The following is a 22979-nucleotide window of genomic DNA, read 5'->3' as shown; positions in this document are numbered from 1 at the left end:
AAAACCAATTAATGAGCAATTCAAGACATCATGGGTGAAATCATTGGTCCTCTTCAAAAACAAAGGACAGACAACAACTAGAATTCTCTCTTCAATAACTTTGCAATGTATACTTTTGTGTGTACTTGTGTTTATTCACTTTATATTTATACTGCATATATTTCTGTATATATATATTTGTTAGCCCTCCCCATTAAAATTCAAACTCCTTGGAAGAGATTGTTTCATCCTTTGTACTTGTCTCCTCAATTACTAGCCCAGTTCTGGTACATAATCAATACTTATAAATACTTGTTTATTGATTTAACTATTTATAATTGTAGTTTTTGTTAAGCCATAAATTTATTTAAAATAATTTTAATAACCTTATAATAAATTTGTATTATTAAAATATAAAATGATTTTAAAATTATAATAAATTTTAAAGATAAATTTAGTTTCTTTTATTTTTTTGCAAGGCAATTGGGTTAAGTGACTTGCCCAAAGTCACACAGTTAGGTAATTATTAAGTGTCTAAGGCCGGATTTGAATTCGGGTCGTTCTGACTCCAGAGCCAGTGCTCTATCCACTTCGCCACCTAGCTGCCCCCTCAAATTAGTTTCTTTAGAGAATTTATTAAGTACCTATTTAGTAGGCACTTAAATACTTAATTGATTTGATTATTTTTCCTATCTGAGAATTTGGATTCAAATCTTGGCTAAGTCACCAACTGCCTGTGTGACTATGCATAGGCCACTTTGCCTCTTGGACTTCTCTTTCCTCATTAGTCTAAGGAAAAAGGAAGGCAATATAAACTTTGAGGACCTGTCTCATCTAGATTTATAATGCTAAGGAAAAATTCCTTGAAATAAGACAAGAGACTACCACTTGATATTTCTGTTTTGTTTTCCAGATCCTGTGAAACCACCTGGCCCTTTGCAGCCCTCAACTGACTTCCCTTTAGCTGTAAGTACATCACCACCCTCTATGCAGATGGAGCCATCCTCTGGTACTCTACCTCCTCCTTATCAGCTAATTAACTTACCACCACACCTGGAGCCTCTTCCTATTCAGGATGATCCCCAAGACTACCTCTTGCTCATCAACTGTCAAAGCAAGAAGCTTGAACCCACAAGGTAAAATCTTGCACTTCCTCATCATTTTTTTAAAAATAATTTTATGTTTATAGTTTTTACAACTCAAGGTTGGAGGTCCACTTTCTTTGTAGGAATCACATAGTATAATGAGGTTAATGGATATGCAGGAAAGTGATAGGAGAGATCTTACCCATGGGTTGCAGGGGGCAGGCTCATTTCACAAGGCTCTGTCAGAAAGCTGTATACTGCAGGTTGTCATACAAAGCCTCTGTTGCAGACTTAACTTGCCTACGAGATTTCACTGATGTGTAAATGGTGATCTTGCTCCATTTCTTATGTGATTATAAACCAGCCAAGGGTCCTCTTTTGTTTCTGAAGAAGGAGAGGAATATCTGCTTCTTGAAGACTTTGAAAGCAAAAAGATCCCATTGCTGTGAGTGTTGGTGTTCTGTGGTTCTTTGGGGGAAGTGGGATGTCTGTGTGTGTGTGAGGAATTAATTACGACAGGTAAAATCCCTACATAACAAAGGTCATAGGACATTCAAATTGTTGAGTTGGAATTGAATTTAAGTTTTTAGATTTCCTTCATCTCAGTGACTGGGGAGAATGAATTTGAATCTAGGAGGTAGAATATGGTACAAAGGAAAGGTCTGAGGACTTGTAGTTATAAAGACCTGGACTCAAATCCCAATTTTGACAATCACAAATAACCCTGAGAAACCTTCTCTGACCCTCCTCTGCTGTAAAATGAAGAGGTTTGAATTAGATGACCTTGAAAGTTTCTTCCAGTTCTAAAATTTATGATTTTGAAAAGTTGGAGGGATTCAGAGCCTTTCCAATTATTACCCCCCCCCCAAAAAAAAGTAGTCCTGGATCTATTCATATAGTTCCTGGTTCGACATATTAGGTAATCCGTGTAGGTAAGTGGTATGTTTGAGAGAGGTAGGGTTAAGGAGAATGGATGAGTCAGTAGCTGACTAGCTTCTTTTGAAAGGTGATTATGAAGCTCAAATGAGATGATCATCTAAATCCTGAAGGATCTATATAATACTCCTTCCATAATCTTGCAACAAAAATGGTTCAATTTACAGAGGATCTGAGTTTGAATTCAAGATTGCTTTGTGATCTCGGGGGCAATTAAACCTCCCACCCCCATCCTCCAGTTCAGTTCAATAATCTGTAAAAACAGAGGGTAACTAGCCCATTCCAGAACCCAGTTTTGCCCAACTTTCCTAACCAACCCACCACACTGATGTGATGATGGATATAAAAAAAAAGAACCATGAAGAGGGAGCTCAGGACTGACTCCTTTCTCTTCCCTTACAGCACTTGGTAATTAAGTTGTCAAACATGTTCTTTCTCTATAGTATGTGATTATCCTGTGAGTGAGGACCAGGCAAAGATCTTATTCTTTAGATCCATTGTGTAGATTTATGAGTATGTAATAAGTGTACAGTGAGATCTACAGAGATCTTGCTTGTAGGCCTTTCATGGAGACGTGGAAGCATTGGCTCCCCTTTCCAGAGGACGAGATTCTGTATTTGTTGTGATGGGATTTTGCCTGTAGAAGAAAGTTTTTTTTTAATCTCACGCGTTAATAATAAACATTCTAACTTGACTTTGCACTGTTTGCTGTGCGTGTTTTAAGACTTCACATCTCCACTTTATTGCCTTGATAACTAACCAAGATTCCTCTTAAAAGTAGGAGTGTCTCTCTTTGTTGTTGACTTTTTTAGATGGACTGCTACAAATTTTTTTCTACATTTTGCCTTTTACCTAGAGTCATCTCTTGACCGATAACAGTTCACATTCACGTAGCTCTCTAAGATTCATAAAGCACTGCATGTTTTATTTCATTTGATCACTGAAGGCACAGCTGTTACCATACTGTGTTGCTCTGGTAGAAATTGCCTTTTGATCATTATTCCATAGATAGCTTCCTTTTTGGTCTCCCTAGTCTTTTCCCTTCCCAACCTATTATTCATTATCCATTTGCTAAAATAATCTTTGCAATGCATGGGTCAAAACTCCTCATCATCCTAATGCTTAAGGTCTCCCTCAGTCTGTCTCGGATAGCTCGGTGGCACGTTGGGCCTGGAGTTCAGGAGACCAAGATTCAGACACCTCTGATATTTAGTAGTTATGTTCCCCTGGGGGCAAATCACATAAACTCTTTTTTGCCTCAGTCTGCTTCAGTTTCCTAATAGTAGCACCTGAAGCATCTATGTAGTTCAATGGAGAGAATACCAGGTTTGGAGTTCAAATCTGTTCTCAGACCCCTAACTAGCTGTGTGACTGTGGGAAAGTCACTTTAACCCTGTTGGCCTCATTTCTTCATGTGTCAGATGAGCTGGAGAAGGAAATGGCTCCAATGTCTATACCAAAAACATCCCATGGATGTCACTGGCAAACTTTGATCCTTGGGGTCATGAAGAGTCAGAAAAGATTGAATGACTCAACAACAATAGCAGCAAATAGCCCCTAACTCCTAGGATTGTGAGGATCAAATGATATAAGATTTGTAAAAAATCTTACATATAGTAGGTACTGTATAAATCCTATTCCCTTCCCCCCTCTCTAGCCTTCTTTTCTAGTCTTCTTTAATAATTTTCTCATTTACATACACTTTTCCAGATAAATTGGACTGTACGAGCTGCTCCCTGATTTAATTTTATATCTAATGCTTTTCATAATCAAATGTATTAAATTAAGTAAATGCTAATTATTAAATCCCCTAGTTAATTTGATCCTCATACCTCTTTGCTTTTATATAGATTGTTACTCCTTGCCTGGAATAGTTGTTCATTTCTACCTTTTGAAATGCTCTTCTTCCAGACTCAACCCAGATTCTGCTTCTTCCATGAAGCTTTTCCCAGCCCCTTCTCTTCCCTCAGCCAAAAGTGATCTCTTCTGCCTCAAATAGCCCTGGAGTATTTTGACACTTGTGTTTTAAGATAGGGATGGAAGATCAAAATGGTATTGGGAGAAAAAGCATTGCTTGTAGTCAGAGGACCATTTTGTATCCAGTCTCTGATGTTTACCATGGGGTGCTGGGGAAGTCATTGAAACTCATAGGCCTCAGTTTCCTTTACTAAAATGAGGAAGTTGGACTAAATGGCCTCTGAGGTTCCTTCCCAGCTCTAGATTTGTGATCAAAGGATTTGGCTTTATCTTTATAGAGCATATCTCCTGCTAGAATGTTAGCTTCCTCAGGGGAGGGACTGCTTGGTAGATCCAGTCCCACAACAGGGTCTTGTTTCCTAATAGTTTATTGAATTACATTTGTTGAAATAATTGAATTGGTAAGTATCAACATTCAACAGAAAGAATTGGATTAAATCCTGGTTCTGCCCCAGAATCATCATATACCTGCATAGTGTTGAGGTGGACCTCTGAGTTTCTTCTGGCTCTACACTTGTGATCCTATGAATTAAATTCTACTCTGCTGCCTATTAGAGAACTGTTGACACACTGTATGAAAACAGTGTTTGCAGAGATGAGCTGATAAATATTTAACAACCAACTGTCCATGGGGATGGGAGGTATACACACACAACACCCTTTCACACCCCTTTAATTTTAATTAAATCTAGATCACCAGCAAATCAAATCAAACCCTAATTTGTAGAAATTGATGGTTTCTAAGATGCTCACACAGAAAATTTAAAGATTAGCTCTTACAAGGAGGATCAGGTTAACTCCAGCTCACCTTTGTATTTATTTATCTGTTGTCAGGATGAAGAATGTGCCTAGGCTTGATGACTGGATAGCTGTAGAGTAAAAGAGAGGGACAGTCAAAGATGACTCCAAGGCTTTAAGCCTACAGGATCAAGGAATGATGCTGCCCTGAATCAAAATAAGGAAGCTTGGGACAGTGAGCAAACAAATTTATGTGGAAGGTGTTGACTTTATGGTGATAGAAGGACATCCACATGTAAATACCCTTTGGGCAGTTGGAATTAATGAGTTAGATTTTAGCAAGAATGGAACTGGGTGAGGTGGGATGAAGAATTAGATTAGTGGCTGAATCCATGAGAATGGATGCCTCTGATATGACCTAGAATTAGAAGGGACCTTGAAGATCATCTTGGTGAGGGAGAGTTTTACCCTAGAGCACATGAACTTGTCTTGTCTTTTTAATATTTTAGTAAATTATAGGAAAGTAAGATGTCACAGGGGATACCTGAATTCAAGTCTAGACTCTAATGTTTACCAGTCTTGTGACCTGGGCAAGTCACTTAGCCTGTCTTTGCCTCAGTTTCCTTATCTGTAAAATGGGAATAACTATAGCGTCTATCTCCCAGACTTGTTGTGAAGTTCAAGTGAGTTAATAATTGTAAGGTCTTTAGTACAGTGTCTGAAAGAAAGAGACAGAGAGAGAGATGTACACATATATATGCACAGTTATATATACATGTATGCATACAAAATAAATATATAAGAATATATTTATTTACTTATGTATGTAGTTACTGCTAACTGTTTCAGTTTAATTGGTTTCCTTTATAATCTTATCTGTTCGATATTATATATTTTAAAACATTCTGGCAAAGAATCCTTAGGTTTCACTATACCACAAAGCTTAAGAAGTCTTGCCCATTATGCTAATACTATGATTTCATAGAGGAGAAAAGAAAATGATTTTTTAAAGCCCCCAACCTTTTAGGAGGTACAGCTATAAATTTGAAAACCTAGTTCTCTTGGGTCCTAAGTCAGAGTATTTTCCATTGTATTCTACCATCTCCAAGATGAGGAAAAAGAAAACACAGCAAGAAGAGTAACCATAATTCAAAGTTATGAAATGCTTTATGATTTACAGAGTACTGTTCTCATAGAAAGAGGCAGCTAGGTGGCACAGTGGATAGAGCGCTGGGCCTGGAGTCAGGACAGCTCATCCTCCTGAATTCAAGACTGGCTTCAGGTACTTAGCTTTGAATCCCTGGGCAAGTCACTTGACCCTGCTGACCTTAGTTTCCTCATCTGTAAAATGAGCTAGACAAGGAAATGTATCCTTGCCAAGAAAACCTCAAAAAGGGTCATAAAGAGTCGGATATGACTGACAAATGACTAAACAAGTCTTCACAGCAACTTTGTGAAGTTGAATAGAAAGCATGAATAATAAATATTGGAGTCTGATTTCTTCAAATCAAGTCTTCTTCTGGCTCTTTAGTACTATAGCCTCTCAAGTAACAGGGAAAACCTGAAATCATGGGGGAAAAACTGAACTGGAAATTCTATAGGACTGAACTGTCTCATTACTACCACTAACTTTTTGTTATCTCCTGTGACTAAGGTAACTGATAAGTTTCTGAAGAGTAGTGGAAAATGTGCTATATTTAAAATCAGGATCAAAACATATAATTTCATATTCTAAATTCAACATTAGTTTTGTGATGCTAGACAAGCCACTTGACTTCTGGACTTCAGTTTCCAAACCTGTAAAATGGGTGGAATTTTATAGTTCCATCCTGAAAGGACTGTTGAAAGGTTCAAATAAGATGATGTGTACAAAACCCTTTGCAAACTCCAGTGATATATAAATATCAGCTATGACTATCAGCATAAATAAATGCAATGTTAGCTAATTGTCATCCCCATGATACAAAACTTTGTAACCTTGACTATTCATTTAAGCTTTCTGGGATTCAGGTTCCCCTTCTATAAAAGAAGAGTCAAGATTATCTCTAAGATTCCTTCCAATTCTAAAATGCTGTGATTCTATGACCAAGGCACAAGGGATTTGTACAATTGGACGTAGAGAAGGAAGAGAAACCACTCAGGGAGACAAGCAAGAGTGAGAAAGTACAGGATGGTTGAAGTGTCACAGAACCAAGGGAGAAAAGTTTTGGGTGGTTTTTTCCACCAAAAAAGTATGGTTAACAGTAAGTATCAAATGTTACAGAGAGGTCAAAGAGGATGGAGGTAGAAAATTTATCCCAAGTTATTTCAGGAAGTACTTGCATTAAAATACACCAGGGGTTCTCATTCATTCTAAGCAAATGGTGAGTGCATCTTGTTCAGCTATCAGCTGAAAGGTATGGGTTTTGTTAATGCCATTAGTTTTGTGTTGACTTGTGTGTGAAAGCTGTTTGAAACCTTCCCCCTGCCCCAGCCCCAGCACCTTTAATTTCAATTCCTAATTTAGCTGAACGTTTCTCTGCATGTCCAAACAAAAGGTATGATGTGAAGAAAGTAATTTCCATTTCTTAAGATTTGTTTTGACATGGAGGTGGTTAATTAAGTTTCTAAGATTTTGGATTCTCTTCCCATATGGTACTTGCATTATTGGCTGGTTTCCAGGGAAGGGAAGTTACTGCAAAATAGAAAGATGAAAACACAAAATCCATCAAACTATATAGCTCATCCCAATTCTAACCAAACTATGTCATTCTTTTATTTTTAACTTTATCAGGTAAAGGATTTGACATAAATGGGTAAAATTATCCAGTAAAGCTTCTTAGAGGAGATGATAGTATGTATGTTAAACAGTGTGTACTAGACCTTCTACGTTTAGTTGTGGGATAGGTTGGGTGAATGAAGGATGGCAGGGAAGGTAGAAGACCTAAGAGGGTGCCTTTGGAGTTGTTATTTGTAGTGGTTTTATTATGTACTGGTTGAATATTTCATGCCCTCTCAATTCAACTGCTCCTTCATTCATTTAATACCTAACTATGCTCATTGCCCTTGTCTGGACACATTTGGAACATAATGTTCCTTTCTGGTGTCTGTATCATAATTAATCTAGAAGTCAACCAAAAAAAGACAACAAAAATTGGAAAGAGCCTTGAGCCTGTGTAATATGAAGGAACTGGGAATGTTCAGCCTGCAAAAGAAAAGACTCAAGGGGAGCAGGGAGCAAGATATTTGTTGTCTAGTATTTCAAAGGCATCATGCTGAAGCATTGACAGGTTTTTTTTGGCCCAAGGATACAGGACCTAGGAGTAAAAGAAAAAGTTTCCTGACAATTGGACTTATCCAAGGCAGAATAGATGCCTTGGGAGTAGTAGGATTCCCTACTTTAGACATCTTCTAGCAAAGACTCAATGACTACCATCATGCATGTCACTGAAGAGTATCTTCCTTTTACAGCACAGGTTTGATCCAGATGTGGTTATTATGATTAAGTGAACTGAGCCCTCGAGAAAAATTAAGATGTATATTTTAATTGTTGAATTACTTGGTTTTATTTTTTGGTTAAAACTGATTGTTATCCTATGCTTTCACCATACTAATAATCTATTCTGTCCTTAACAATTCTCATCTAGACCACATGCTGATTCGGCAAAATCCACCTCCTCGGAGACAGACTGCAATGATAATGTCCCTTCTCATAAAAATTCTGCTTCCTCTCAGAGCAAACATGCAGTGAACGGCTTTTTTCAGCAGCAGCCCTCCATGTATGACCCTCTTCCCTCCCGAGCTGCCTCTGTTTCTATAGACTCCAACCTGTATAACCTGCCCCGGAGTTATTCCCAAGACGTCTTACCAAAGACAGCATCTCCATCAAGCACTGAGGTGGACGGAGAGCTTTATGTTTTTAATACGCCATCTGGAACATCATCCCTAGAAACGCAAATGAGACATATCTCCATTGGTTATGACATTCCCCCCACACCTGGGAACACGTACCAGATTCCAAGGACTTTTCCAGAAGGAGCTTTGGGTCAGATGTCCAAATTAGAGACCATCCCAGATACTCCTCCACCACGGCCCCCGAAACCATACCCAGCTCACGACCGCTCACCTGTGGAAACATGTAGCATTAGCCGTACTGCCTCAGACACGGACAGTAGTTACTCTATCCCAACGGCTGGGGTTCCACCATCTCGTAGTAATACCATTTCCACTGTGGATTTGAACAGATTGCGAAAAGGTCAGCCTTGATGGACTTTCAGGTTCTGCTGTGTTCTGTATGCCACAGTTGGGATGAATGGGTAGTCACTGGGCTTTTCAGAGGGTCTGATTTTTCAAGAACGATTAAGCAGTTATGATTTCTCTTTTGTTATCATCCTATGCTGGGGACCTAGTGATAATTTAATAACCCTTGCTCAAACTTAGCCTTTAAGATTGTTCTTTAGCCTCATCAGGAATACATTCCTTTCCCCCACTTCCTAGACATGTCAGCCAAGGAAAATCAATCAGGATAGCCTCAGAGCTCTTCCTGTTTCCTCTTCTGTGCTCATGGATGGCTGTTAAAAAACTTAATGGTTCTTCCCCTTTCTGTGAGGTATCATGGTCCATGGTTTTTAAACCATCCTAGTTGCAAAGCCTGTTTTAATAGTTGCTTGTAATTGTCTATCCACAAAATGTTTTCATGGATGAATTTTTCTGTACCTATATATACAGTATATTCCACAGTCTCACTTTCCACATCCTTTTATAACAGTGCCCTCAAAGCCCATGATATAGAAGAAAAAAATGTTGGTCACTCAGTATTTGAATTAAACATTTCCTTCCCCCAAATCCAGAAATCTCCTTCATGGAAGATATATACTTTGTCCAAGGTAAAATCTGCTTCATAAATAGAATCTCTTCAATGAATCTTAAATTCTATCTTCAGTGTGTAACATTTTAAAGGATTTTCCTAAAGGTCATACACATACCTATTTGACGTTAAATATCTCTCTTCCTTGTTCTTTTTGAACTATGTGAAATTATTTTTTTCTGAAGAAATTTGTGTATGTTGCCATTGGAAAAAAAATTACTGAACTTACAGTCAGAAGACTTAGTTTGAATCCCAACTATCTTATGTCTTTAGTATCTCTGTGAAACTGTGCCCTTTTGAAGGTCTTAATTTCCTCCTCTAAAGAATGAGGAGATTGGATTAGATGATAACTTTAGATAAGCCCTTTCCTGTCCTAAATCTGTTGTTCTCTAAGGCAGGGATTTTTTAAATTTTTGTGGGTCACAACCTCCTTTGGCATCTAGTGAAACTCATGGACCCTTCCTCAGAACAATGCTTGCAAATGCATAAAATAGAAAATATAGTATTACAAAGGGAACCATCATATAGAAATATTTATCAGAATATTAAAAGTTAATCTAATGTATATACTCTTCTTTTTTAATATAATTAATAAAACAACACAATCAAAGTAGAGGGAAGTTAAGGCTATTGTTGACTATATATGAGCGATAGTAAATTTCAGTTAGTGTTTTACTTAGTGGAAATAGAAATGTAATTTTTTTCCCCAATCCAAGTTCATGGACCTCACTCCCCCAAAATCTATCTACATGGATTAAGGTTAAGAATTCCTTCCCTAGGATGATCAGATAGGGCTGCTAACAGTTTTGTTGTTTTTTTTTGCCAGGGCAAATGGGGTTAAGTGGCTTGTCCAAGGCCACATGGCTAGGTAATTACTAAATGTCTGAGACCGGATCTGAACCCAGGTACTCCTGAATCCAAGGCCGGTGCTTTATCCACTGTGCCACCTAGCCACCCCTGCTAACAGTTTTAATACAGAATCAATATACTATTCTGTTAAGTGATTATATGCATTTATATATATTTTTAAAATAGGGCAGAATTTAAGTGGAAAAATGTCAAAATTCCACTTTAAAATAAGGAAATCAGATTCATAAAGGCTTATGAAAAGTATATTTGCATATTTTCTACTTCTCCCAGCTATCAACAGCTGCCAAAACATCTTTGCCTTGTGAACACCCCTCATAGGCAGAAGTACATAATTAACACAAGATCATAGTCATGAAAATAAAGCTATACCAATTTAGCTTGCTAATTAAACTATAGCCCAATACTAGAAATGGGTGACTGAATCAACCCTCAAGTGAATTTAAGGCTGAAGGTTACTGCCCACCCTCAGCAAAGATGGCCTTAAGGTAGCAGGAAGACTTCCTTGGAACAAGCAGGAAAACAGAAATATCTCTGCTTTTGGCTTCACTATCCCCTTAAGGACAGAGGATCTCAGACATAGACCTGGAAGGGACCTCAAATTTACCTTATCCATACATAATAGCATGGCTTTGATCATTGTTGAAGTTGGCATGACCTTATTGAGTAGAGATTCCAAGAAACTTTGAGAACTATAGATATATAAGCAAATGGCTATTTTTTTTAATTTAATATATATTTATTCTCATTTTGTACAAACAATGTTTTTTATACATTAATAAAATATTCTTGTTTAAGAGTAAACAAAATACCCCCCCCAAAATATAAACTCACTTGAGCGATAAAGGGGAGAGAAAAAAATTAAAATAAAAAATAATAGTAATAATTGTAGGTATGGCCAGTGGCGCAATGGACAGAGCACCAGCCCTGGAGCCATGAGCACCCGAGCCCACATCCGGCCCTGTACACCCAACAATCACCCAGCCATGTGACATGCAAGCCACCCCAACCTCACTGCCCTGCAAAAACCAAAAAAAGAAAAAAAAGACCCAAAATAAAATAAAATAGTTATGATAGTAGGAGTGGCTGGTGGCAGACAGAGAATTGGCCCTTGAGCCAGGAGCACCTGGGTCCAAATCCGGCCTCAGACACCCAACAATCACCCTGATATGTGCCCTTAGGCAGGCCACCCAGCCCCATTTGCCCTGCACCTCCCCCCAAAATAATAATAATAAAAAGTGTGCTTGAGTCTTTGTTCCAACACCAACAACTCTGTCATGGGTGGATCACATTCTTTACTTCCATATTTTTTTTTACTTTACTTTACTTCCATAACAAAAGTTACTTCCATATTTTTCCACCAGTGCCATTGCTGATTGCAACTCCATCCTTTCGTATTTCTCCACTACCATGTACTATATTTTCTCTCTCCTTTCACTCTGACTCTGCTGTAGGGTAGCTGAGTGGTGCAGCAGACAGATCCCTGGCCCTGGGACCAAGAGGCCCCAAGCCCCCATACCACCCCTTAGGCCCAGCATCCACCTAGCCCTATGGTCCCGGACAGGCCTTCCAATCCCAGCCCCTTGCATGAAGTAAAAAAAAAAAGTGTTATATCTGACCACTCTCCCACCATGTTCCATCCTCTCCTCCATCACTCACATCACCCCCCTTCCCCCTGTCCCCTCCCCTCTCCTTACTCCAAAAGCCTATACCCCATTGAGTATATATGCTGTTTCCTCTCCTAGCCACCTCTGATGAGAGCGAAGATTCCCACATTCCCCCTTGCCTTCCCCCCTTCCATATCATTGCAATAGCTCATGGTAATTAAGAAAAATATTATTATATGAAATATCTTGGCCTATTCCCCCTCTCCTTTTTCTTTCTCCCATTACATTTCCCTTTTATCTATTGACTCCATTTTCACCCCATATCTTATCTTCAAATTCAGCTTTCTCCTGTGCTTCAACTATAAAAGTTCCCTCTACCTGCTCTATTAATTGAGAAGGTTCATATGAATATTATCAGTGTCATTTTTCTATGCAGGAATACATGTAGTTCATCATCAAGTCCCTCATATTTTCCCCTTCTCTTCCAATCTCTATGCTTCATCTGAGTCCTGTATTTGAAGATCAAACTTTTGTTCAGCTCTGGCCATTCTAACAGGAACATTTGAAATTCCCCTGGTTCATTAAAAGTCCATCTTTTTCCCTGGAAGAGGACATTCAGTTTTGCTGGGTAGTTGATTCTTGGCTGCATTCTAAGCTCTTTTGCCTTCTGGTATATTATATTCCAAACCCTATGAGCTGTTAATGTAGTTGCTGCTAAGTCCTGTGTGATCCTGACTGCAGCTCCTCGATATTTGAATTGTGTCCTTCCGGCTGCTTGTAATATTTTCTCTTTGACTTGGGAGTTCTGGAACTTGGCTATAATATTCTTAGGGGTTGGTTTTTTGGGATCTCTTTCTCGGGGGGATTCTCTCCATTTCTATTTTACCCTCTGCTTCTAGGATATCAGTGCAATTTTCCTGTAGTAATTCTTTGAAAATGATGTCAAGGCTCTTTTCCTGATCATGACTTTCAGGTATTCCAATAATTTTAAAATTATCTTTTCTAAATCTGTTTTCTATATCAGTTGTTTTTTCCATGAGATGTTTCACATTTTCTTCTAATTTTTCATTCTTTTGGTTTTGAAGTATTGAGTCCTGATTTCTCATAAAGTCATCAATCTCCCTGAGTTCTATTCCTTGTCTGAAGGATTTGTTTTCCTCAGAGAGTTTTCTTATCTCTTTTTCCATCTGGCCAATTTTGCTTTTTAAAGCATTCTTTTCCTCAATAACTTTTTGAACTATTTTATCCACTTGACCTAAGCTGGTTTTTAGCATGCTATTTTCTTCAGCATTTTTTTGGATCTCCTTGACTAAGCTGCTGACTTCATTTTCATGTTTTTCCTGCATCTCTCTCATTTCTTTTCCTAGTTTTTCTTCTAACTCCTTCTTTTGATTTTCAAAAGTGTTTTTTGAGCTCTGTCATAGCCTGAGCCCAATTTCTGTTTTTCTTGGAGTCTTTAGATGCAGGAGCTTGTGTTTCTTCATCTTCAGACTGAGTGTTTTGATCCTTCTTGGGCTCATATGCAAAATATTTCTCAATGGTGTTCCTCTTTATTCTCTGCTTGCTCATTTTCCCAGCCTAAGCCTGTTTTGGGGGTGCTTCCTGAGCTTTTGGGACACTCCCACAAGGATCTCAGTGTGTGTGAGGCTCTGTCCTCCCTCCTGGTCTGTGAATGACCATATGCGCCCCCCCCCCGCCACAGGGCTGAGGGGGGTGCCTAGACTGTGATCAGGATCTGAATGTGGTCAGAGCCCCAGAGTCCTGTTCCAGGCACAGAGCTCTGCAGTCTCTCTCTTCACTCCCCTCCCTAGGTTCAGTGGGCTCATGCCCTGGGTGCTCCTGCTTACCATCTCTGCCTGCTTCTGTTTCCTAGATCTGGGCTGCTCGCTGTGTGCTCTGAGGGCTGGGCTTCACGTGCTCACTCTGGCAGAGGTCCCCTGCTGTTCCCCCAATTCATGCCTGGTGCTCCCCGGGCATAGGTCAGGAAACTCCTCTGCTGCTGTGAGCCGCAGCTCCCAGTGCCCTGGGGCTGCCTCCTGGAGGCTGAAGTTCTTTCTCTCTGGCGGGCCACCCCTCTGGCGAGCTGCCCCTCCAACCCTGGGGAGCAGAGCCTTTCTGCTCTTTTTTCCAGGTTACCTTGAGTAGGAGAACTGCCTCCTTGGGTCCCTCTGTGGGTTCTGTCTCTTGAAAACTTAGTTGGAGTCTTTAGTTTCGAAGATTTATGAGAGAGCACCTAAGACATGATCTGTTCTTGTCACCATCTTGGCTCTGCCCCCAGCAAGTGGCTATTTTTAAACTTTTTTTTCCATATACATGATTTTATCTAACCTAAAGAATTAGAAGCAGGAAAAAAGGAGTATGCAGACCCTGTTCATATCAACATAGAGTATTTCCAGTGTAGGATCTCTTACATGTAAATCACAACCATACTGATTTAGTACATGAATCCTATGAAGTTTATCCAAAAGGCATTTATTTACAGCCAATAAGTGTTTTGTTTTTGTCTGCCCCGAGACTTAAGACAGTAGTCTGTAATGCGTGAAGGTTCTAGACAGATGATCATCAACTACTTGGTTCAGCAGAAAGAGTAACCAGTTCTAGAGTCAAAGCTCAAAACCCATTTCTGATAACACCACCACTTACAATGCCTTGGCTTCCCTGATTGGTCTCCTGGAGCCTCAGTTTGATCATCTAGATTTAAGATGAGGAAATTGAACTCCAGGGTTTCTAAGGGTCCTTCCAGTTTCAGTTTCATAAACCCATGACCTATTTATCAAGCGCCCAATATAGGTGTTAATGAGAATACCAAGATAAATGAAATTACTCCTGCCCTCAGGACACTTACACTCTTCCAGAGATCATGACAATAAAGCCCTCACAAGTAAATACATTTGCAAAAGAGGTAGCAGGTGCCAAGAAGTGATTTGCTTTTCCCAGGGACACACCAGCTAGATTTCTTGACCCCCCCAAGCCCACGCCACTGTGGCCACTCTGCTAGACTGCTTCCTTGTCTAGTGATTAGAATCAAGAAGAGTATATGAGATGTTCAGAGTATGCCAGTCAGATCAGTACCATTCTGTTAGAGGATGGTTTAGAATCTTAGATAGTTTATTAAAATCTTACTTAGGCTTTTTTTTTTAAATATAAAGAGAATGAATCATTCCTGATAATACTGGGAATGACTCCTAATAGGAAGAATTTATAATTTGTTGTTCTTTCTTTTAGATGCTAGCTCTCAAGACTCCTATGATATTCCACGAACATTTCCAAGCGATAGATCTAGCTCGCTTGAAGGCTTTCATGGCCACCTTGTAAGTATAAAGGCCCTCTGGTATCTCACTAGGTTCAACTGCACCAAAAATTTTGTGCCTTTAGCATCATGGGATTTAAAAAGTAAAAGGATGTATAAGTAGATAAATAGTATTTTATGTCCAAAAAGTAGGTGGGATTTATCATACTGATATCATTTCAGTCTATCATTTTTGTCTTAATTAAAAGAAACATGTGTCTTATGCATTTCAGAAAAACAAAAGTGTGTTAACACTAGGAAGTGTATCCAGTGAAGAATTGGATGAAAACTATGTCCCAATGAATCCCAACTCTCCACCACGACAGCATTCCAGCAGTTTTACAGAGCCAATTCACGAAGCCAACTATGTGCCAATGACACCAGGGACATTTGACTTTTCTTCATTTGGAATGCAGGTCCCACCTCCTGCTCACATGGGCTTCAGGTCAAGCCCAAAGACCCCTCCCAGAAGGCCAGTTCCTGTGGCAGATTGTGAGCCCCCCCCTGTTGATAGGAACCTCAAGCCAGACAGGAAAGGTGAGGAGAGCATGCAATGGTCTTCTTCTTCTTCTTTTTTAATGTGGTTATAAATAGCATTGAATTTCTGTGATAATGTCTCAAGTGAAGATAGACAGAAAATGCCTGAAGAGTGTGTGTGTGTATGTGTGTGTGTGTGTGTGCTCTGAGATTGGCTGAAATTAAGTAATTTCATAATTATTTAAAGATCATTCATTTCTTGGTATAGTGTTTCATTCACTTACAGATCATTTTTCTATAACCCAGTATAGAATCTAATCATAGTGAGAAATATATTTATAATTTAATGTTATTTTTTATCATTTTTAAAACCCTATCAGGTAAACTGTTACTATAGTAAGGTTCTTTTATTTGTTTGTTTTTGCCTGCGTTGGTGTTACAGGTGGAAAGCTTTTCTTTCATTCTGACTTTTGACCTAGACGTGTAAAACACATTTGAAAAACACTCAAATCATTGCAGCAATTTTGATAAAAAAAAAAAATTCACAAAAGCTGTAGCTAGGTGGTACAGTGGATAGAGCCCTGACTCTGGAGTCAAGAGGATCTGAGTTCAAATGCTGACCTCAGACCTGGTTGTGTGACCCTGGGCAAGTTACTTTTGCCTTGCAAAAAAACAAATCGGGCGACTAGGGGGTGCAGTGGATAGAGCACTGGCCCTGGAATCAGGAGTACCTGAGTTCAAATCTGGCCTCAGACACTTAATAATTACCTAGCTGTGTGGCCTTGGGCAAGTCACCTAACCCCATTGCCTTGCCAAAAAAAAAACCTAAAAGAAAACAACAAAAGAAATTCTCTTAAGTTTAAAACATGGCCTTGATGAGGAAGTTGTTCAACCATGTGCTAGTGCTAATCACTTAGTCTCTTGTCTGATTCATTTTCCTCATTTGTTTGACAAGGAGGTTGGACTAAATAGCTTCTGAAGCCCCTTAAAGTTTAAAAAAAATGGTTTTCTGAGGCAGCTAAAGGACATCATAGAATTCTAGACCTGGAGTTAGGGAGACCTGGGTTCACCCCAGTCTCAATTTCTTCAGCTGTAACGGGAACATAATAGTACCACTTGCTTGAGGGACTATTGGGAGGGTCCACTGAGATAGTAAATGTAAAGTGCTTTCATTTGAAGTACTCCATAGAGGTTAGCCACTATTATTATGCTGACCATGACAATAATGAAGGGATCTTTGTTCTGTGTCTTATCTCCCTAAAATCTAGCCAAGAACTCAGGAACTCTACAAACATTCATTGTGTGCTGCATTGTTTCATATTTTAATTACTTTGTCAAGGAATTAGCTGCACTGGGTAGAGGTTTTTGTTGGTCCTTCTTTTTCAGTTACGTCCGACCCCCTATTGGGTTTTTCCAGGCAGAGATACCAGTGTTCACCATTTCCTTCTCCAGTTTATTTTACAAATGAGGAAACTGAGGCAATCAGGGCTGAGGGGTATGTCCATGATCATACAGGAGAGGGAGTATGAAGTAATGGATGGAGGAATGGACTTAGAGCTGGGAGACCTGTGTTTAAGTTTTACTTACAGCTTTTAATAGCTATGGCATCATAGACAAGACACTGTCTCAAGTACCCCAAGAGGCTTTCTAAGCTTTAAGTCCAGGTGCCTTACTCATCAGCATCAATCATACTGGAGGCTGCTGTTTCCCTTTATGACATTTTATTACTTTGTGTTTACTTATGTGTTTGTATTGAAACTCCTGCAGGGTAAGGACTGCAGATTTTATTTAATGTGTTTAAAGTGCTTGGAAAACTTTTAAAGGGCTATACACATTCCACTTGCTGATATTACTGGAGAGAATGGGATGCTTCTCTGATTCAGTGAATGACTGTAGCTCCTTGATGTGCTGAATAGATTATTCTTCAAAGGTCTTTTCCCCTTATAGTATGGGATTACAGAAATTGATCTTTCTTTAAAAAAGTTTTTAACCTTTTCAGATTGATTCAACTGATAAAAAATGAGTTCTAATTTTCTTGCCCATGTGTATATTTATCTTTATTTTAAAAACATCTGCATAGATTTCAGAAATTCTATAGTAAGAAAACTCAGAAAGCCTATTCTGTAGTTGCCAGTAGAATATAGAATATACTTAGCAAAGTATTAAACAGTCTTCCTATATAATTCTAAAAAAATTTGATTTTGGTAGAGATGTGTCTTCCACATCAATGTGAGGAACTCCAATGAAGATCAACAATTTGCCTTTAACTTTTAGTCTTATTAGAGATTAATTACTATAGTCTTATAATGAGTATGACTATGTCAGAGGTCAGACTTCACCCTGTTTCCAGGGTTGAACTTCTATCTAGTAAACTTTGCTATCATTATCCTACTAAAACCAAAATATGGCTCTTCATTTTAACTGTTTAGAGCTAGAAAAATATGATGAAAGTAACAGCTGACTGTCACTGAATGAAATTTTAAAATAAGGCTTTTATAAAATTTGTTACCAAACACATTCTGAAACAAAGTACACATTGATAGAAAAAAAATTTTAAATGGTAGATTCATAAATCTTATTATGTAATCTACTCATTATCATTTATGGAAAAAATTTGGGCAAGCTTATTGGAGTAAGCATTTAGGAAGCATTGTCTGTGAACCATGGGGCAGTGAACAGAGAGCTGGACCTGGAATCAGAAAGATGGAGTCATCTTACTGATCTCAGAGATTTATAACTGTGGAACCCTGGCAAAATCAATGCTATTGGCCTTAGTTTCATCATTTATCAAAAGAACTGGAGAAGGAGATGGCAAAACCACTCAAGCATCTTTGCCAAGAAACCCCCAAGTGGGATCATGAAGAGTCAGACAGACTGATTGAACAAAGGTGCCAGGTCTGGAGAAACAAATAATATGAAGTCTGAAACAATGGCGACTCAAAAGGAGTTTGTGCTCCAGTAGGGGAGAGAGTACGCCCATAAGCAAATATATATACAGCACAAATACCAAGCTGACAAATCCAAAAATATGCAAAGTAGATCTGACAACTCAGAGTTTGATTTTGTGGAAATGTATGGGCAGTGTCTTTATTCTATGAAAACAAGTGTGATCCAAGTTCCCATTTAATGGAAACCCATTGAAGCAGTTACTGTTGGTCATGATATAATTTTCAGTGAATGACTCTCCTATCCCCTTATTATGAAGAGCTAACAAAAAGGAACACACCAGGCTTACTTAGGACAGTAGAAGTCAGCTGCTACAGTATATAGTGCAAATGAGTTTTTAGAATACTTGTGAAGTGATTGTATCCAGAAGAGAGCACAAAAGTTTTAAAACTTCCTAGATTTAAGCATAACTTTATCAATGAGTGTCTTATAGAGTATATGTTTTCCTTTCCCCTCCAACCATGGTATAGGACTTTTTTTGAGGATTTTTACCCTGTGTTTCTGTTGCCTGGCATTGAATTGGAAGAAAAATATTTTGGAGATATTATTTTCTGACAAAAAAAATCCTGCAAATTATGAAAGAGACTAAAATTTTTGATGCAAGACGAAATGTGTTTAGTCAGGGTTTGGTAACTTTGGTTAGGATATTACAGCCCAAAATATTGAGACCTAGTGATGAGCCCCAGCTTTCCAGATAGCTAACAGGAGGTAGCATCTGTCCTGTGATAACTCTCTTTGCCTGGGTCCACTGGTGTTGTTTCTTAGTCATACTCATTTATGAGATTATCAGGATGTCTGAAGAGTTCTTACAGCATTTATCTGTCATTTGCTAATCAAGCATGTGTTGAATCTTGAGAATACTATGACAGAAACAAAATAATCCTTGTCTTCTTATTCCTTCAGTTGAAAAAAAGATACAGAAATAATTGGAAAATGTGTGCAAAGAAACAAAGGAAGCTGAACTCCTTTTATCCTTCTGTATAATATATAGATCAAAAAACCTAGTCTAGAGAGTTTCTAGCCTCCAGTTTTTATTTTCTGATGGCATATTATTCTAAATATTATATCAGATGTAAACTTTAACTCAATTGATATTTAGGCTTTAGTGTTATAAAATAAGGTATGAGGAAGCTTTTGTTTTGGAATCTTCTGAATTTTTGGTAGTTATTTTATAATATTAGCTTAACTTTGATATAAAAATTTGTTCTAGGACAAATATTGAGGAGAATGTATATTAAAACTATTGAATTCAAATTAACTTTTTTATTAGAAAATGATACTTTTGATAGTCAACATAGAGTAATTGCTAGTGCTCCAACTTGGAATCAGTAAGCTCCAGGTTCAAATCCTGCCCCAGATTTTTACTGACTGTGTGATTCTGGGCAAACTACTTAATCTCAGAGCGACCCAGGCAACTGTCTAAGAACTGCAGAGTAACTGGCTCTTCTGCCTTGGCACAAAGTGCTCCTCACAGTGATAAAATCATAGGTTAGAACATTTCATTTCCCTCCTCTCTTTACCACAGTAAATAAAATGAGAATTTTATATTTAGAAGTTTTAAAATCAGGTTTTAAAGTGGAAAGTAGTTATAGTTTGGAGAAATTTTGCTGTTTTCTAATATTATTTTATTTAATTTTTTCAATTACATGCAAAGATAATTTTCCACATTCAGATTTTGTACTGTTTTAAGTTCCACATTTTTCTATCTCCCCCCCTCTCCATGACAGTGAGGAATTTGATACATGTACCAAACTTATTAAACATATTTCCATATTAGTCATGTTGTGAAAGAATAAGAACTAAAGGGGGGAAAAAACCATGAGAAAAAGAAATCATAAAAATTTTAAAAGTGAAAATAGTATGCTTTGGTCTGCATTCAGGCTTCATAGTTTTTCCCTCTGATTGTGGAGGGTATTTTCCATTACAAGTCTTTTAAAATTATCCTTGATCACTGAACTGATGAGAGGAACTAAGTCCATCATAATTGCTCTGTTAATGCGCACACTATTCTCCTGTTTCTGTTCCCTTCATTCAACATCAGTTCATGATGAGCATTTTTTAAGACCATGTCCCCTAATTCAGGGCAGCCAGGTGGGCAGCAGACCCATGCTGCAGTCAGGAAGAATCATCCTCCCAGGTTCAAATCCAGTCCCAGATACTTACTAGGTGTGTGTCGCTGGGCAGTCACTTTAACTCTGTTGACCTCTGTTTCCTCATATATCAAAATAGCTGGAAAAGGAAATGGCAAACAAAATGCCAAGAAAACCCCAAGTGGGGTCATGAAGGATTTAACAGGACTGAAAAATGACAGCACAACAAAACCCCTAATTGAACACATAAGTGGGTTTTCAGTTTTCATTTTTTAGATTTTCTTTTACTTCAGATTGACAACTGTTATTCTTCACTCTTGATTTTTGGAATGCCCACTAGAAATAGCTGGTGGTTTAATCAGCTGAATATTTGGCATCGTAGATAATATAATACAGAGGAAAGGTCTTTTCTGATGGAATTTTCCTGGGTTAGTGACATATTTTCACAGTGACCAATCTTGTGGAATTTTGTAAACATCCTAGGATAAAAAAACCACTAAGGGACAGTTGACCCCTTTTAAAAGATGTGGATGTGCTCATTTGAAATGCCTCTCTCTGGTCTTCTTGCCCACTCAGGGAACAGTTCTTCCCAAACAAAAAGAACCTCAAAAATCATGAAGTAGTATCAGAAATACTAGATTTGGAATCAGAGAAACCTGGGTTTAAATTCTGGCTCATTTTGTTAATTAGTACCTTCTTGACTTTGGGCAAGATATTTCACCTCTCTACATTACTGTTTAAATTAGAAACTAAAGGTCCTTCTTGATATATCTAAATATATTCATCTCCTTTTGATTAGCAGCTAGATGGCTTAGTGGATAGGGCTTAGAGTCAGAAGGACCCTATTGCAAGGCAAAAGGGTTAAGTGACTTGCCCAAGGCCACACAGCAAGGTAATTATTAAGTGTCTGAAATTGGATTTGAATTCATGTCCTCCTGACTCCAGGGCCAGTGCTCTATTTACTGTGCCACCTAGCTGTCCCTGTAGAAGATTTTTGAGGATTCCTTGGAGAGCAAGGAGACCAATCAATCAATATTTAAAGAAATTAACTCCGACTATTCATTGGAAGGCCAAATACTGAAGCTAAAGGTTGGTCTTCAAATGGAGCCTCAGATATTTACTGGCTAGGTGTTCCTGGGCAAATTAATCCACTTCTTCCTGCCTTCCTTTCCTCATCTATAAAATGGGCTTAACAATTGCATCTATCTCCCAGGGTTGTTTTGAAGATAAAATGAGTTAATATTTATAAAATTCTTTGGAAACCTTTAAGTGACCTCTGCAGCGTGCACATGTATACACACACACACACAGACACATAGACACATAGACAAACAAGTTACTATTAGTCAGTGTTTTGTTTACTCAGTTTGTTTTTCTCCCTTAAAGTCTTTTGAAGGGGCAGCTAGGTGGCGCAGTAGATAGAGCACCGGCTCTGGAGTCAGGAGGACCCGAATTCAAATCCAGCCTCAGACACTTAATAATTCCCTAGCTGTGCGACCTTGGGCAAGACACTTAACTCTATTGCCATAATTAAATTTTTTTTTAAAAAATAGTCTTTTGCAGCTATTAAGATAAAAACTGTGGGGTTTTTTTTAATGTAACATGATGTAGAACTTTATTCATCACTATCCCTAGAAAAGTTTTATTGATGCACTGACCTATTATTTTCTAAGTTGCTGGATTCTGGAAGCCTGGTGTCAAAGTGGATGATTTAGGGTGAGAGATTGTATATAGCATATGCTATTTGTATACACTATATAGCAGTGTTTATTCCCTTTCCTGACTCACAGCAGTCCCTCCACTTGGAGGGTCTTTCAGGGTTTTCTGGAATCTTTGAGGAATCTCTTTGGTAGACCTGGAGAGCACATGCCTTTGCATTCAGGCCAGGTTGTTACTTTCAGAGAATCAAAACAGGGAAGTCTATATATGTGGGGTTTCCTTTTTAATTCAGTTTGATGCTCTTAGCTCGATTTGAAGTAAACATCCAAAGTGTTTTTAAACCTTTAAGAGAAGTAGTCTGGGGGCAGCTAGGTGACACAATGGTTAGAGCACTGGCCTTGGAGTCAGGATGATCTGAGTTCAAATTCAGCTGCAGACACACTTGGTTGTGTGACCTTGGCCAAGTCACTTAACCCCTCTGCC

General features: G+C 38.4%; 1 protein-coding gene across 4 annotated transcripts in view; it reads left to right on the top strand.

Moving 5' to 3' along the window:
• GAB1 (GRB2 associated binding protein 1) overlaps positions 1 to 22979 on the top strand; it is a 177372-nt gene that overhangs the window by 129545 nt on the left and 24848 nt on the right. For 2 of the 4 annotated variants that reach the window (XM_074229232.1, XM_074229234.1), the window contains exons 3-7: positions 893 to 1115; positions 1429 to 1509; positions 8342 to 8949; positions 15261 to 15346; positions 15558 to 15861. In XM_074229232.1, the coding sequence (XP_074085333.1) occupies positions 893 to 1115; positions 1429 to 1509; positions 8342 to 8949; positions 15261 to 15346; positions 15558 to 15861 (1302 nt within the window). The remainder of the gene's footprint in view (positions 1 to 892; positions 1116 to 1428; positions 1510 to 8341; positions 8950 to 15260; positions 15347 to 15557; positions 15862 to 22979) is intronic. The other 2 variants (XM_074229233.1, XM_074229235.1) reach the window with 1 other exon arrangement.

The sequence above is a fragment of the Macrotis lagotis genome, chromosome 3, assembly GCF_037893015.1.
Source record: "Macrotis lagotis isolate mMagLag1 chromosome 3, bilby.v1.9.chrom.fasta, whole genome shotgun sequence".
Taxonomy (NCBI): domain Eukaryota; kingdom Metazoa; phylum Chordata; class Mammalia; order Peramelemorphia; family Peramelidae; genus Macrotis; species Macrotis lagotis.
Note: the sequence above shows the minus strand (reverse complement) of the source record. Positions and strands in the feature narration are given on the sequence as shown.